The 13954-nt window shown below is 44.3% G+C and overlaps 1 protein-coding gene across 1 annotated transcript in view; it reads right to left on the bottom strand.

Moving 5' to 3' along the window:
* The window catches only part of LOC114651549 (tripartite motif-containing protein 16-like), a 451159-nt gene extending 444329 nt beyond the window's left edge, over positions 1-6830 (bottom strand). The window contains exons 1-2 of the mRNA XM_028801350.2: positions 6177-6830; positions 1222-1317 (exon numbers count right to left, since the gene is read on the bottom strand). Of these exons, the coding sequence (XP_028657183.2) occupies positions 1222-1317; positions 6177-6785 (705 nt within the window). The 5' untranslated portion in view covers positions 6786-6830. The remainder of the gene's footprint in view (positions 1-1221; positions 1318-6176) is intronic.
* Positions 6831-13954: the final 7124 nt, after the last annotated feature.

Raw genomic sequence — 13954 nt, 5'->3', positions numbered from 1 at the left:
AGCATCTCTCCTCTACACATGTCCAAACCAATGCAATCTGGCCTCTCTGGCTTATAAGTACAAACAGTTCTACAAGGAGCACTTGATGGACTGATGTAAGCACTTTGAGCTACATTATTTGTATGAAAATGTGCTATATAAGTTAAATGTTGTTGTTGTTGTTGATTGAGTGCGTTTATAGTTCTTGGGATGAAACTGTATCTGAACCATGAGGTCCGTACAGGAAAGGCTCTGAAGCGTTTGCTGTATGGGAGCAGTTCAAATAGACAGCATGGCTGAGGCAGCGTGTGCTTGATGCTGCATACCGATAATTCTCTTTCTGATCATCTGCTGTAGAGCTGTGATTCCACACTCAGATACAGTGATATAAATACTCCGAGTGGTGCAGTGAGAGGAGCAACACTAGAGCTGCTATGGTATTTGGAATAGTTTGGCTACTCTGTGGGCCATTAAATTGTTACAGGTTAATTACAATCAGATGCTGTAAACTAATGAACAATATGCGGTTAATTTCAGTGTATTTGATAAAATCACATCAGGGATGTGAATCTAAAAAAGAATGAGAAACCACATAGGAACAAAAGCATTGCTTTGACGCTGGGTGCCACCAGTTTGAAAAACCGAGCAGAAAACATGCATACGCCAAAGGGCGAGTTGGTGTGGGAATGTGTGTGGCTTTATGCCAAGTTTAGTTTTTATACATCTCGATGTGAGCGTGGAAATAAGCTTATGCAACATTTTTGTGCATACTCACTGTTTATACATGAGGCCCCAGGAGTTTAGGGACCTGTCCTTCTGTTACACACTCAGAGAATTAAACCTGGTTAGTCTGAGCAGAGAGGGACAGTGTGCGGACCTAATCCAGATCTTCAAAATCCTCAAAGCCATTGATAAAGTAGATCCATCAGAATTTTTTCAACTAAATGGTGAATCACATATTCAAGGACATCAGTGGAAATTAAGGGCATTTGGAACTGAAGACGGGAAGATCTTCTTTACACAAAGAAACTACCAAGATAAGGAGTTGAAGCAGAAACCTTAACAACCTTTAAGAAGGATCTGAATGAGACATTGGGACAGCTTAGCTATTAGCTAAACAAACTAAACTGGTGGACTGCATGGTCTCCACTCGTTTGTCAAATTCCATGAGCAGTGAAGCTCTTCTAGTTTTAATTTATTTCTCCTCTCTTTGATTAAAAGTGTCACGTTAATTCCCCTCACCTGCACCTTCTTCATCGCCCTCCTCGTCTCCTCCAGTGTCTTCTCCTTCTCCTGAAGTCTCCTCCTGATTTCATTCCGGGTCACCCCCAGTTGTTTCTGTTTTTAAACACAAGTGGGCACACATGGTCTTGTGAGAATTCACTTTCACTTTGTGATTTGATTTTTGGTACACATTTTCTTTTACGTTTCATAAAACAACTTATTGTTTCTATTACAGTTGTCTTCATATTAACACACAAAGATTTGGGGCAACAAATATGAAGAAATAAAAAGATTCATAAAATGGATTCATTCATCTGTTAGATTATAAATGGGATTTGGGCTTGAAGAGTGCTAGAAAGAACAAGTTTGTGTTTGGCGGCACACTGGTCTACAGGTTCTTAAAGGTCGGAAGACATTGCATCGGCAAATGGGAATTGGAAGTCATTCTGAGCTCCCAGGAGAACCTTTACACCTAATGGCTGCAATCGTAGGATCTCCAAAGACCAGACGGTGTTAACGGTTGTAGCTATTCTACGGGATATTGTAACTTGATATTTTCATCTTCTGCACCATCACCACCAACTGCTTCAGCAGAGTCTATTGATAAGCTTTTAATCAATTTGCCATGTAACCGATTGACAATTTTCATGTTAATTCGTTTGACTTCATCATTTCTCACTGCAATATTTAGATGAATAGGTGATTCTAAACTGGATCTTCGTAAGTGTGTGTGTGTGTGTGTGTGTGTTCATAAGGAAGTCCTTTAATGGATCGGTGTCTGTCCAGGTTAAGTGCCGGAATGCACCAGAGGACCCTCAACTTGTTTGAAAATAGTCATAAGTAGAGTGTCACTTGAAAGAATCTCGTGGTAAAAGTCTCCATCTTGCCATGCTTCCTTCCAAGAAGTCTCCTCAAAAAGTCTTGTCTCATCCCAAGATTTGTTTTATTATAACAGAGATATACAGTGCATCCAGAAAGTATTCCCAGCGCTTCATCACTTTTTCCACATTTTGTTATGTTACAGCCTTATTCCAAAATGGATTAAATTCATTTTTTTCCTCAGAATTCTACACACAACACCCCATAATGACAACGTGAAAAAAGTTTACTTGAGGTTTTTGCAAATTTATTAAAAATAAAAAAACTGAGAAAGCACATGTATATAAGTATTCACAGCCTTTGCCATGAAGCTCAAAATTGAGCTCAGGTGCATCCTGTTTCCCCTGATCATCTTTGAGATGTTTCTACAGCTTCATTGGAGTCCACCTGTGGTAAATTCAGTTGACTGGACATGATTTGGAAAGGCACACACCTGTCTATAGAAGGTCCCACAGTTGACAGTTCATATCAGAGCACAAACCAAGCAGGAAGTCAAAGGAATTGTCTGTAGACCTCCGAGACAGGATTGTCTCGAGGCACAAATCTGGGGAAGGTTACAGAAAAAATTCTGCTGCTTTGAAGGTCCCAATGAGCACAGTGACCTCCATCATCCGTAAGTGGAAGAAGTTCGAAACCACCAGGACTCTTCCTACAGCTGGCCAGCCATCTAAACTGAGCGATCGGGGGAGAAAGGCCTTAGTCAGGGAGGTGACCAAGAACTCGATGGTCACTCTATCAGAGCTCCAGAGGTCCTCTGTGGAGAGAGGAGAACCTTCTAGAAGGATAAACATCTGTGCAGCAATCCACCAATCAGGCCTGTATGGTAGAGTGGCCAGACAGAAGCCACTCCTTAGTAAAAGGCACATGGCAGCCCACCTGGAGTTTGCCAAAAGGCACCTGAAGGACTCTGACCATGAGAAAGAAAATTCTCTGGTCTGATGAGACAAAGATTGAACTCTTTGGTGTGAATGCCAGGCGTCACGTTTGGAGGAAACCAGGCACCGCTCATCACCAGGCCAATACCATCCCTACAGTGAAGCATGGTGGTGGCAGCATCATGCTGTGGGGATGTTTTTCAGCGTCAGGAACTGGGGGACTAGTCAGGATAAAGGGAAAGATGACTGCAGCAATGTACAGAGACATCCTGGATGAAAACCTGCTCCAGAGCGCTCTTGACCTCAGACTGGGGCGACGGTTCATCTTTCAGCAGGACAACGACCCTAAGCACACAGCCAAGATATCAAAGAAGTGGCTTCAGGACAACTCTGTGAATGTCCTTGAGTGGCCCAGCCAGAGCCCAGACTTGAATCCGATTGAACATCTCTGGAGATCTTAAAATGGCTGTGCACCGATGCTTCCCATCCAACCTGATGGAGCTTGAGAGGTGCTGCAAAGAGGAATGGGCGAAACTGGCCAAGGATAGGTGTGCCAAGCTTGTGGCATCATATTCACAAGACTTGAGGCTGGAATTGCTGCCAAAGGGGCATCGACAAAGTATTGAGCAAAGGCTGTGAATACTTATGGACATGGGATTTATCAGTTTTTTTATTTTTAATAAATTTGCAAAAACCTCAAGTAAACTTTTTTCATGTTGTCATTATGGGGTGTTGTGTGTAGAATTCTGAGGAAAAAAATGAATTTAATCCATTTTGGAATAAGGCTGTAACATCACAAAATGTGGAAAAAGTGATGCGCTGGGAATACTTTCTGGATGCACTGTATATTGTAACGGGCGGCCGGGTCCCATGCCTGGCTGGGACACCCCTGCTGCATATGTTCTGGGGGAGCAGCCTTGGGCTCCTCAGTACCTCCCCCCGGGATGCTTGGTGACAGCCTCCCTGGGTGACGTGGGTGCCTCAGTTTCCGGCAGGGCTCCATGGGAGATGGAGTCCTCCACAACCCTGTGGGGATCTGGTGTGGCCGCCAGGGGGTGTTGCATGGATCCCGGAGCCAGCCTGGACACCTCTACAGCCCTGCCCAGAAGTTCAATTAGCAACAGGTGATCAAGAACATGGAGAACTTCCAGGTGGGCTATAAAAGGGGTCAGCTTCCACCACTTGACAGCCAGAATCGGGAGGAAGAGGATGAGGTTGCCTGGGAGGAGTGGTGGTGGTGCCAGAGGAAGGATTTCTTTTGTGCTGTGTTGACTAAGTGCTTTGGGACTGTGTTGGGCCTGTGGGACACGGGGAAGAGAAAATAAAAAGACTTGTGATTTTACACGTGCCTCTGCGTCAGTCTGTGCCAGGTCGGGCGCTATATAGCGCCTTATTACAATATATATATATATATCTTATATATAAAGCAGACTGTAACATCTTGCGGTCTTGTATGTCTGTTATCATCCACTTGATGCTCGGAATGTTTCTGGTGTGCTGCGTAAAAGCAACTGACAGTTTTATCATGAAAAATCCGTAGTATTATTTGTTTGTCGTTTAATGTTTGTTTTGTTAGCTATATTTTCATCTTGTATTATTCTTATTGTAACAATGTTGTAAAGGTAATAGAATTAAATCATCCTAATAATAATATTAATTTAATTGACTTTTTTATGTTGTCAAAAATTCTGCATGTAAAAACTTATTACTACACCACAAAACAAAAATGAATCTGTCAACAACCTTAAAAAAGGCTTCGCTTTTCCCATCATTTTTACACTACTTTGAACATATTGCGAGATTATATTTTGATTAAAATCTTTTATATTCTATATTTTATCTACCACAAACATCCTATATTTATTTTGTAGATTCAGCAGCTCTCTATGTTTTCGCCACATCGTAGCTAACGTGTTGGTTTTACAATTTTTTCATAAAAAAGAAATAGGAATTTTTTTTTAATACGTTCATAATCAAAAAACTAATTTAATTAAGTTATCAAAATCAAAGGTAAACTATAAACCAAATATAGCTATGATATTTACCTTATAATATTTATTTATATAGGTAAAACATTTCATCTTTAATTGATTGTAAAAGAATTTAAATTGGAAGAGACTAATTGGAGATTCACTCTTTACGTCTGTTATCATCCACTTGACGCTCAGAACATTTGGACAATCATTGACAATTGCAGGAATCAATTTGGACATGGCCCGCTTCTCTTTATGTGGCCTGTTCAAGGGTAGGAAGTCCTAAGATCCTTCATATATTGGCTAAAGATGGAAAAACTAGAAACACTGTTTTTAACAAGGCACTTCAATGAACGGGTGGTACAGTGGGTAGCGCTGCTGCCTCGCAGTTGGGAGACCTGGGGACCTGGGTTCGCTTCCCGGGTCCTCCCTGCGTGGAGTTTGCATGTTCTCCCCATGTCTGCGTGGGTTTCCTCCCAGTCCAAAGACATGCAGGTCAGGTGCAGTGGTGATCCTAAATTGTCCCTACTGTGTGCTTGGTGTGTATGTGCCCTGCGGTGGGCTGGTGCCCTGCCCAGGGTTTGTTTCCTGCCTTGTGCCCTGTGCTGACTGGGATTGGCTCCCATGACCCTGTGTTCGTATATAGTATATTGGATAATAACTGACTGACTTCAGTAAACAATACAAGCACATTAGTGAGTCTTCATTGTTTGATCATTTATTTTTATTTTTAAAGTTGGGTGTTTTTTTAATGATATTTTTTTGCAAACAATTAAAAAAAACAACCACTTGATTTTCCTCCCGGCGTTCAGCTAATATTTTATAAAGCTATATATATTTGATAATATTATATAAAGCTTCTCGCTTGCTCTTATTACAGTACTAGCAGGTTTGATGGTTTCCCCCTCTAGTGGACATTTTTGGGATTACACGCTCTGGTGCTCTCTAGATCTCGGGACTTTGAATTCATGATGAGAACAAAACAGAATGGTGGCCATGTGGCTGTAATGTGTCCCTTTAAGTGACCAGAGCACACAGAAACTTTCTCATTTCATGGATTAGATCGCATATCTCATCCTAGCCTGTTTCTTGTCTTACACCCAGTCTTCTAATCCTTACTATACATACTTGAAAAAGCAGGTTTATAAGATGGATGGATGGTTAGATTTCTTTGTTACACTGCATCTCCTAATCCCTTAACTCCTGTTATTTAGTTCAAGTCTATTAAACACCAAACTCCACTCACCTCTTTTTCTTCTCTTTCCGTCTCCAACTCCACCGTTTCATGATTTCTATGTCCAGTCGCCACACACAACACGCAGATACACGTCTCATCAGTTTTACAAAATAGTTCCAGAGGATTCCGATGTTTCCCACAGAGTTTCTCCTGTAGATTTCCATCAGGATCAACCAGCTTGTGTGCCTTCCAGGCCGCTACTTCATAGTGAGGCTGCATGTGAGTCTGACAGAAGGAGGCCATGCAGGTTAGACAGGACTTCACCGCTCGCAGTTTCGTCCCAGTACAGAAGTCACACTCCACGTCTCCAGGGCCGGCATAATTCTGAGATGGAGGAGCCGGACGAGGAGATGGAGGAGGAGGAGGAGGCTTGACACCCATGTTCTTGAATCTCTTGACGATTTCATTCAGCACGGTGTTTATGTGCAGTTCAGGCCTCAGGATGAAGGTGTGTCTGCAATGAGGACATCTGCTCACTTCACTCCGATCCCAGCAGTTCGTGAGGCAGTTCAGACAGAAACTGTGACCACAATGCAGTGACACGGGGTCAGTCAGGATCTCCAGGCACACCGAGCAGATGAACTCCTCCTGTGAAACAAGCAGCGGGGCTTCAGCCATCGTCAGTCTGAGGAGAGGCAGGCAGGCAAACAAGGAAGTGACTTGTGAAAGTGAAAGTTCATCTGCACTCAGTGAGGAGGAGGAGGAGGAGGAGGGGATTTAAAGTGACAGCTGAGAGATGAACAGCTAAGGTGAGACGTGAGGCTGGTAGTGACTTTATGACCGGTGGGCTGTGCTGGGGGTCTGCTATGTTTAATTCACTTCCATGTAATGTTATGTGTAATGCATAGTGAAGTTCTCATTTGATAGACTCAGAGCTCTGGACACATTTACAAATGGAATATAATGGGAAGAAAAGTAGGGGTCCAAAAGTGGTGTGGCAAACCCTTAAAGGGGGCAATGGCCCTTTCTTTCAGCCCTCCCATAAACATTTAGAAACATCTTTTAACGATCAAATGCATAACATACTTTTAGCCTCAACTTCACAAAACTGCCTGTGGAAAGATGTCACCATCATTTAGTGATATTATATCATAAGCAGGTTTAGAAAAATGAATTTGTATGGATATTAATAAGCAACAGAGCAAGATAAGGTCTGTTGTGGTCAAACACACAATTTAATGACAATAACCGATGACACGACATTTGTGAAACAGTCCGTGTCTGCCTGGGTTTCCCAAAGACATGCAGGGCAAGTGGACTGGCGAGGCTAAAGCTGGCCCCGTGGTGAGTGTGGCGTGTTCACCCTGTGATGCTCTGTTGCCACAGCCAGTGACGCAGACTCACAATGTCCAAACACACGGTACACAAATCACCACAGTAATGCTCAGTCCTTCTCTTTCTCTCCTCCTGCCGCCTCCACTCCTCTCCCATAAGCTCTGCCCTCTGCCTCCCGACTCCAGCTCCTGGAATGGAGCGAGGTGACCCCTTTTATATTGTACCCTGATGTGCTCCAGGTGCTTGTTGATGACCTTCTTGTAGCACCTCCTGGTGTGGCCAAAGTGCTGCAGTCCAGGGCTTAGCAAATGACCGGGCAGCCCCCTGGTGGTGGCCACGGTCCCCCACAGGGTTGAGCTTCCAAGCTCTCTTCGCATGGCCCCAACACCCACCAGGCCGAGCTGCCATTCACAATATGGTAGAAAGAGGATGACCAAGGAAGTCATTTTCCTGCATCCTCATGGCGTCCAAATCCATTTTTTGCTGAGGCACATGGAATTTGAGGCTTTGATGTCAATTCGGCATGGTGACTTGTAGCCAACGGAAAGGAACATGGAATGAATGAGCTTTGGATCATCTTTGTAAGATCATCAGAAGGTGCGTCTACCGTCAGCGTGCGCCCTCAGCAGGTACACTCGCCCGTTTCAGACGTGTCCTTTTCGTACCGTGACGAGCAACACTTACTTAGTTTCCCAGTTCTTAGATAACAGATGTTTTTGTCATTGAGCTGCATTTGGTAAATGAACCAAAAACTCACAGAAAATGTGGCTGTGCACAAACACAACTGTTGTCGACACATCCATCCATCCATTTTCCAACCCGCTGAATCCGAACACAGGGTCACGGGGGTCTGCTGGAGCCAATCCCAGCTAACACAGGGCACAAGGCAGGAACCAATCCTGGGCAGGATGCCAACCCACCGCAGGGCACACAAACACACCCACACACTAGGGCCAATTTGGAATCGCCAATCCACCTAACCTGCATGTCTTTGGACTGTGAGAGGAAACAGGAGCGCCCGGAGGAAACCCACGCAGACACGGGGAGAACATGCAAACTCCACGCAGGGAGGACCCGGTTAGCAAACCCAGGTCTCCTAACTGCGAGGCAGCAGCACTACCCACTGTGCCCTGTTGTCGATCCCCAAGCATATTTGTTCCTGGGAAGGTTTCTGCCCAATGACACCCACGATACGCCTGCGAGGTGTTTATCGATACTGGAAACTGAAACAAAGGAGCGAATCATCTCATGATGCGGAGCAAAGCAAAGAGAGCAGGAATGTGAAACGCCTTTGGTCTGTCTGTGTGGATGTGTCACTGCACGTCGTGCCGAGATTTTCTGACTGACTGCTGGCTGCACTTTAATCCTGAATGCCAGCTGTGCTTAGTAATCAAGGTGACCTCAGCGTTAACATTTGCAGTGCACCATCTTTTTGGGAAAGCACGTTTCTGCCCAATGAAAGAAGTTTATTGATTTGTTGAGTTCACCTGAAATTTTTCAGTATGAAACGCAACTGAACTAATTGGGAACTGAAACAAAGTAACGAAACGTCCCACGATGGACTAGGAGTGTGTAAAGGCCTTTGCTTATTACCGACATTGCCAAAAAGAAGAGGCGGTAATTCATTAATGGATCCATTAACACCAATCCATTCTCACCCGTTTGAGTGGCCTTTACTTTCCCTTTTGCCTGAGGGTACTCTTTAAGCACAAAACACCAGCGTATTAAACGGGACGACCCAGTTGGTGTCCCAGCTTTTCATTGTTGCCTGCCTGTCATTCCTGCACTCAGCCACACTGGACATTTTGTAGGTTTCCAGAATGCAATACGCCAAATGGAATTCAACGCCCAAACATGAGCTGTTTTCTCCACGACAGCCAGGCCTCTATTTATTCCAAAAAACTAATCATTTGTTGGTTTAAATGAATTACAGCAGACCCCCGTGACCCTGTAGTTAGGATATAGTGGGTTGGATAATGGATGGATGGAAATTAATTACATGCTCTGCAGCGTTTTCTTTAACTTTCTTAATTTTGCCTGTTGACAAACGAGAGCTGCTTAGTTTATCTTCTTATCTTTTTTGGTATATACATATATTTTTGACATAATCATTGATTCAGTTTCATGTTCAAAGCAATTTGTTTTGTGTGCTCGGCCTCTTGTTCTACAATTTCAAGTGGCTTTGCTGCACACTTGTATTGGAAGACCCTTGAAAAAGGGACCAACATGGTGTCCAGACACGCTGAAGATTTAATTCCTCATTCAAATGCAATGTTCTGTTAGCAAACTGGCAGAGAAACTGGGGATAAAAAACAAAACAAAAAACGTTAGAAAGCGAAACGAAACCAAAGCCCAATGTGGTCGAGAGAACAAGAAGGTCAAAAAGAAAAGTACACGAGAGAAAAGAGGGCAGTTCTAAAGTTTGAGTTCTTTAGCGTTTTGGTATCGTTTTGGACCCAAAATCGTAACAAATCATGACATACAGCCGCGATCTTCCTCATTTCTTTCCAGAGTTGACATACATAGCGTGTGTCCAGGGCTCTTGAATCTGAACTTGGAACAGTTCATGCCATCCAGAAGACCAGGTGGGAGTCCGATATTCTGGCGTTCGTTCTCCAGATACAAGGTGTGGGATATGGCCGGCCATTGATCCTGGCCAATACCCCCAGGCCGCTAGATGGAGCCCTCCTTGCAACGTGGAGATGCCCCGAATTCCAGCAGGGCATCATGGGTTATGGAGTTTTAATACAGAGCCCTGCTGGATAACGTCAGGGCCGCCAGAGGATGCTGCAGGGAGACACAGACACGTTTATTTTCCATACAGCCCGGAAGTAAATCCTAGTCACATGGTTGGAAGAAATAAAGTGCTTCCGGGCTGATGAAGAAAAGGAGTTTTCGCTTGACCCAGAAGTGCTGGGTAATCACATGGACTGAGGGCTTAGAAGCACTTCCGGGTCACGGACTATAAAAGGATTGTGGGAGATCCCAGACGTCGAGCTAAGCTGGGTGGAAGGGTGGCAACGCGTCTGGGAGTGTGGAGGATTATTGTAGTGATTAGTATTGTGTATTACATGAGTATTGTGGAGAGGAGGGTGCTTTGTGCACGTATTTGTTCAAATAAATTCAGTTATTGGACTTCTACCTGGTGTCTGACGTCTGGTCTGAGGGTTCAAGGGAGCGAGAGCGACCTAATCTATCACAGAGGGTTACAGTTACCTCATGTCTTTTGGATAGATTTGCCAGACCTTTGGGGTGGTGTTGTGCATCTTGGGACATTTCACCACGGGGCATGTATATGATCTGTTTGTGGTGAATTAATGTAATGGTAAGACTGAGATTGCTTATATGATGAACTGTGCACCACACGATATGGAAAAGGGTTTGATGGCCTTCTGATTTCCGATCTCTCGTATTTATCCTTTGTTCTTTAGTGGGTTATCATCTCTTCTATACTATTGTTTCGATGATATTCATATTCTGTTCTGTTTTTCTTTGACGTTTTCCTATCCCTCATATCTCCAGTGTGAACACTGCCATGCCGGGACTCTATTATTAATAATTCTTTCCATTTATATAGTGCTTCTCTCACTACTCAAAGCGCTCAGCAGTTGCAGTCTAAGGGCCTATTGGCATTTACAGGATTCGAACCTGCAACCTTCCAATTGCCAGTGCAGATCTCTAGCCTCAGAGCCACCACTGGACATCCTATCTGTTGCTCTTCTTGACATCAGCATACCGTATATACTCGCGTATAAGTCGGGTCATGAAACCTGACAAAATCGATCATAAAATCAGACCCCGACTTATACGCCCGTTCAAAAATACGAGATTTTTATTTTCTTGTTTTACATCTTCTTGCCCCCTCCAATCTCCCATCAGTTTCTCAGGCGCATCAAATTTTGTTGCAGCAGCGCAGTTACCAATTTCTTTCGCTACTTTTAATTTAAAACCAGCTTCATAACTTCTTCTGATTGGACGCTCCATCGTAGATAAAGTTATATATGAGGGTGTGAGATACAAAAAACACAAATCAGTGCAAATGTCACTTCAGAATAGTGCGGGTATTAAATACCGTGTGGTCACGTAGGCACAATACATAGTAAAACAAAAAAGGCCGTGTGCTCCGTGGTGACTCTCTCAGGTGGGCAGGCAGGGTAGCATATCGTAATCTCTTGGACCAATAGCGTGAGTTTTCCGCATTTGACTTTTATGACCGACATTATAAAATTATACGGTAAAATTGACTTACTTAAACGCAAGTATATACGATGTTTAAAATGAGCCGGACCCCTGTTGACTATGAAGCCATCCCTGCACCAGTGCTGGTTCTTCTCGTATTTGTTTCCCTAAACGACAGCACGCCAGGTTTCCTGGTATCCAGAGCTCTCACTCTTTCTTTCAGTGGGGTTCTGCTGTGCTCTCGACTCCCTTAGACAAAAATGGACAGAGGACATTGTGACTGTCAGCATTTATTGTGATTTATTGAGCAGCACCAACGCACAGCGTCCCCAGACAGCTTCTCACGTCTGATATGTGAATGCAGGGTCAGCTCCTGGAGTCCTGGACGGAGGTCCAAAGCCTCCTGTAAGTCAAACTCTGTTAACAGTTGTGCTTGGACACAGAGCAGTAGAAGTGTTTCGACCCCTTAGGCACATGATGACTAAATCCTCTTAAAGACACCCAGCACATTCTGGTCTGCTCATTCTCATTGGGTTCTTCACGTCTGACTTCTCAGACTGCTCAGACTCTTTTTAGTGAAGACGGACGGCTAACAAATAAAGTGAGAGCTGGGAAGTCTACCAAAAAAATAAGATAAGGGGGTCCTTCTGAAGTCACCACTGATCCCAGTCTGCTGCACCAGTGGGTATGGAGTGGCAGTTTGCTTTGTGTTTTATCTGTTAAACTTGAAGTGTTCTGTTCTAGTGAATGGAACTGACATTACAGAACGTCTTCTTCACATCCTCCATTTTTCTCTTTTCATATTCGGAAACTGAAGCTCCAATTTCACCCTGCAGTCTTCTGACTACCTGAGCTGTGAGTTTGTCTGCTTATTAATTTGATAATCCTGATGTGTCCTTCTATCCCAGGCTGTCCTTCTGGTGTGACCGTGTGTGTGTGTCTGTGCCTGCGTGTCCATCAAGTGCTCGTCTCACTTTGATATTTCTCTTTCCTGTTTTCTTTTCTTCATTGTTTTCATGAACTTCTCTGAATTGTTTTGCACTCTTTCCGTTTTCAGTTTCACTCATTGCCGTATCGCTGTGTCTTTTAGATTCACTTCCATCTGTTTCTAAAGGACTGAATTTTGAGATATGTATATAGACAAAAAAGAACAGAATGACAATACAGAGAGACCATAACACACAATAGGACATAAACCTGAGGAATAAAAAGAAAAAGTACATAAAGTAGAAAAACAAATATGGAAGCAAAGAAAGGATATGAAAGGAGACGTGTTTTAGAAAGAATTCGGACTATCCTGTGCCTCCAAAGTAACGTCAAAAAAGAAATTGGTAGGCAGCGACTCCTGTATAGGCCAGTCAGCCCGTCAGTCATTGTTCAACCCGGGTCACGGGGGTCTGCTGGAGCCAATCCCAGCCAACACAGGGTGCAAGACAAGAACAAACCCCAGGCAGGGCACACACACCCACACACACAGAACAATTTAGGATCGCCAGTCCACCTAACCTGCATGTCTTTGGACTGTAGGAGGAAACCCACGCTGACATGGGGAGAACATGCAAACTCCACGCAGGGAGGACCTGGGAAGTGAACCCAGATGGGTCTCCTTACTGCAAGGCAGCAGCACCACCGGGCCGCCCCCTGTATATGTCCATCCTTTAAATACAGATATGCAGGGTATGTGCCAATGGTGGGCCCCCCAGTTACGCACTGAGGATACCTATAGAGTCAGGGTGGTGTGCAGTTTGGTGTGGTGCCAGGGTTCTTAATCCTGGGTCATCAATAGTCCTAAAATCAGGGATGGACTTCTGTAATGAAGACTGGAATGGGCAAGGTTGGTGCAAAGTGCTCTATGCGGATTATTCCAATAAAGCGACCAACGTGCAGCACAATGCAATATTTCAATAAATAATTAACTCCTAACAAGTAGTGCCTGAAAATAAAGCCAATCAATGAATCCCGATTATAAACCCAGTCAGGATCGTCTCCTCCCTTTGCTTGACCCCCAGTGCTCTCTGTTTCTGTTGTCTCCCCTGTTTGCCTTCCAAGGGCTGAGCCGCCAACTTCTTGTCATCCTGGCTGCCTCGGGTGGGACCCCCTGGGACCACCCTGTCGGCTTACATGAGCCCCGACTGCTTTTGCTGCTCCACTCAGCACACCTGAAGCGTCGTACCCCTCATTCAGCCGCGGGGTGTCCTATCCGCTTCCCCTCCGGCCCACCCTACAGGCTCCAGTATGATTCTGCTCTCATTTTTCTTTGCTTTTATCCTTTTATTCCCTTTTCAGATTCTCTCTCTCGTCCACCCTTCTTTATACTTAGTGGGTGTTGATGT

The sequence above is a fragment of the Erpetoichthys calabaricus genome, chromosome 5, assembly GCF_900747795.2.
Source record: "Erpetoichthys calabaricus chromosome 5, fErpCal1.3, whole genome shotgun sequence".
Lineage (NCBI taxonomy): Eukaryota > Metazoa > Chordata > Cladistia > Polypteriformes > Polypteridae > Erpetoichthys > Erpetoichthys calabaricus.
The sequence above is the reverse complement of the archived record's forward strand: the minus strand, read 5'-3'. Positions and strand labels throughout refer to the sequence as shown.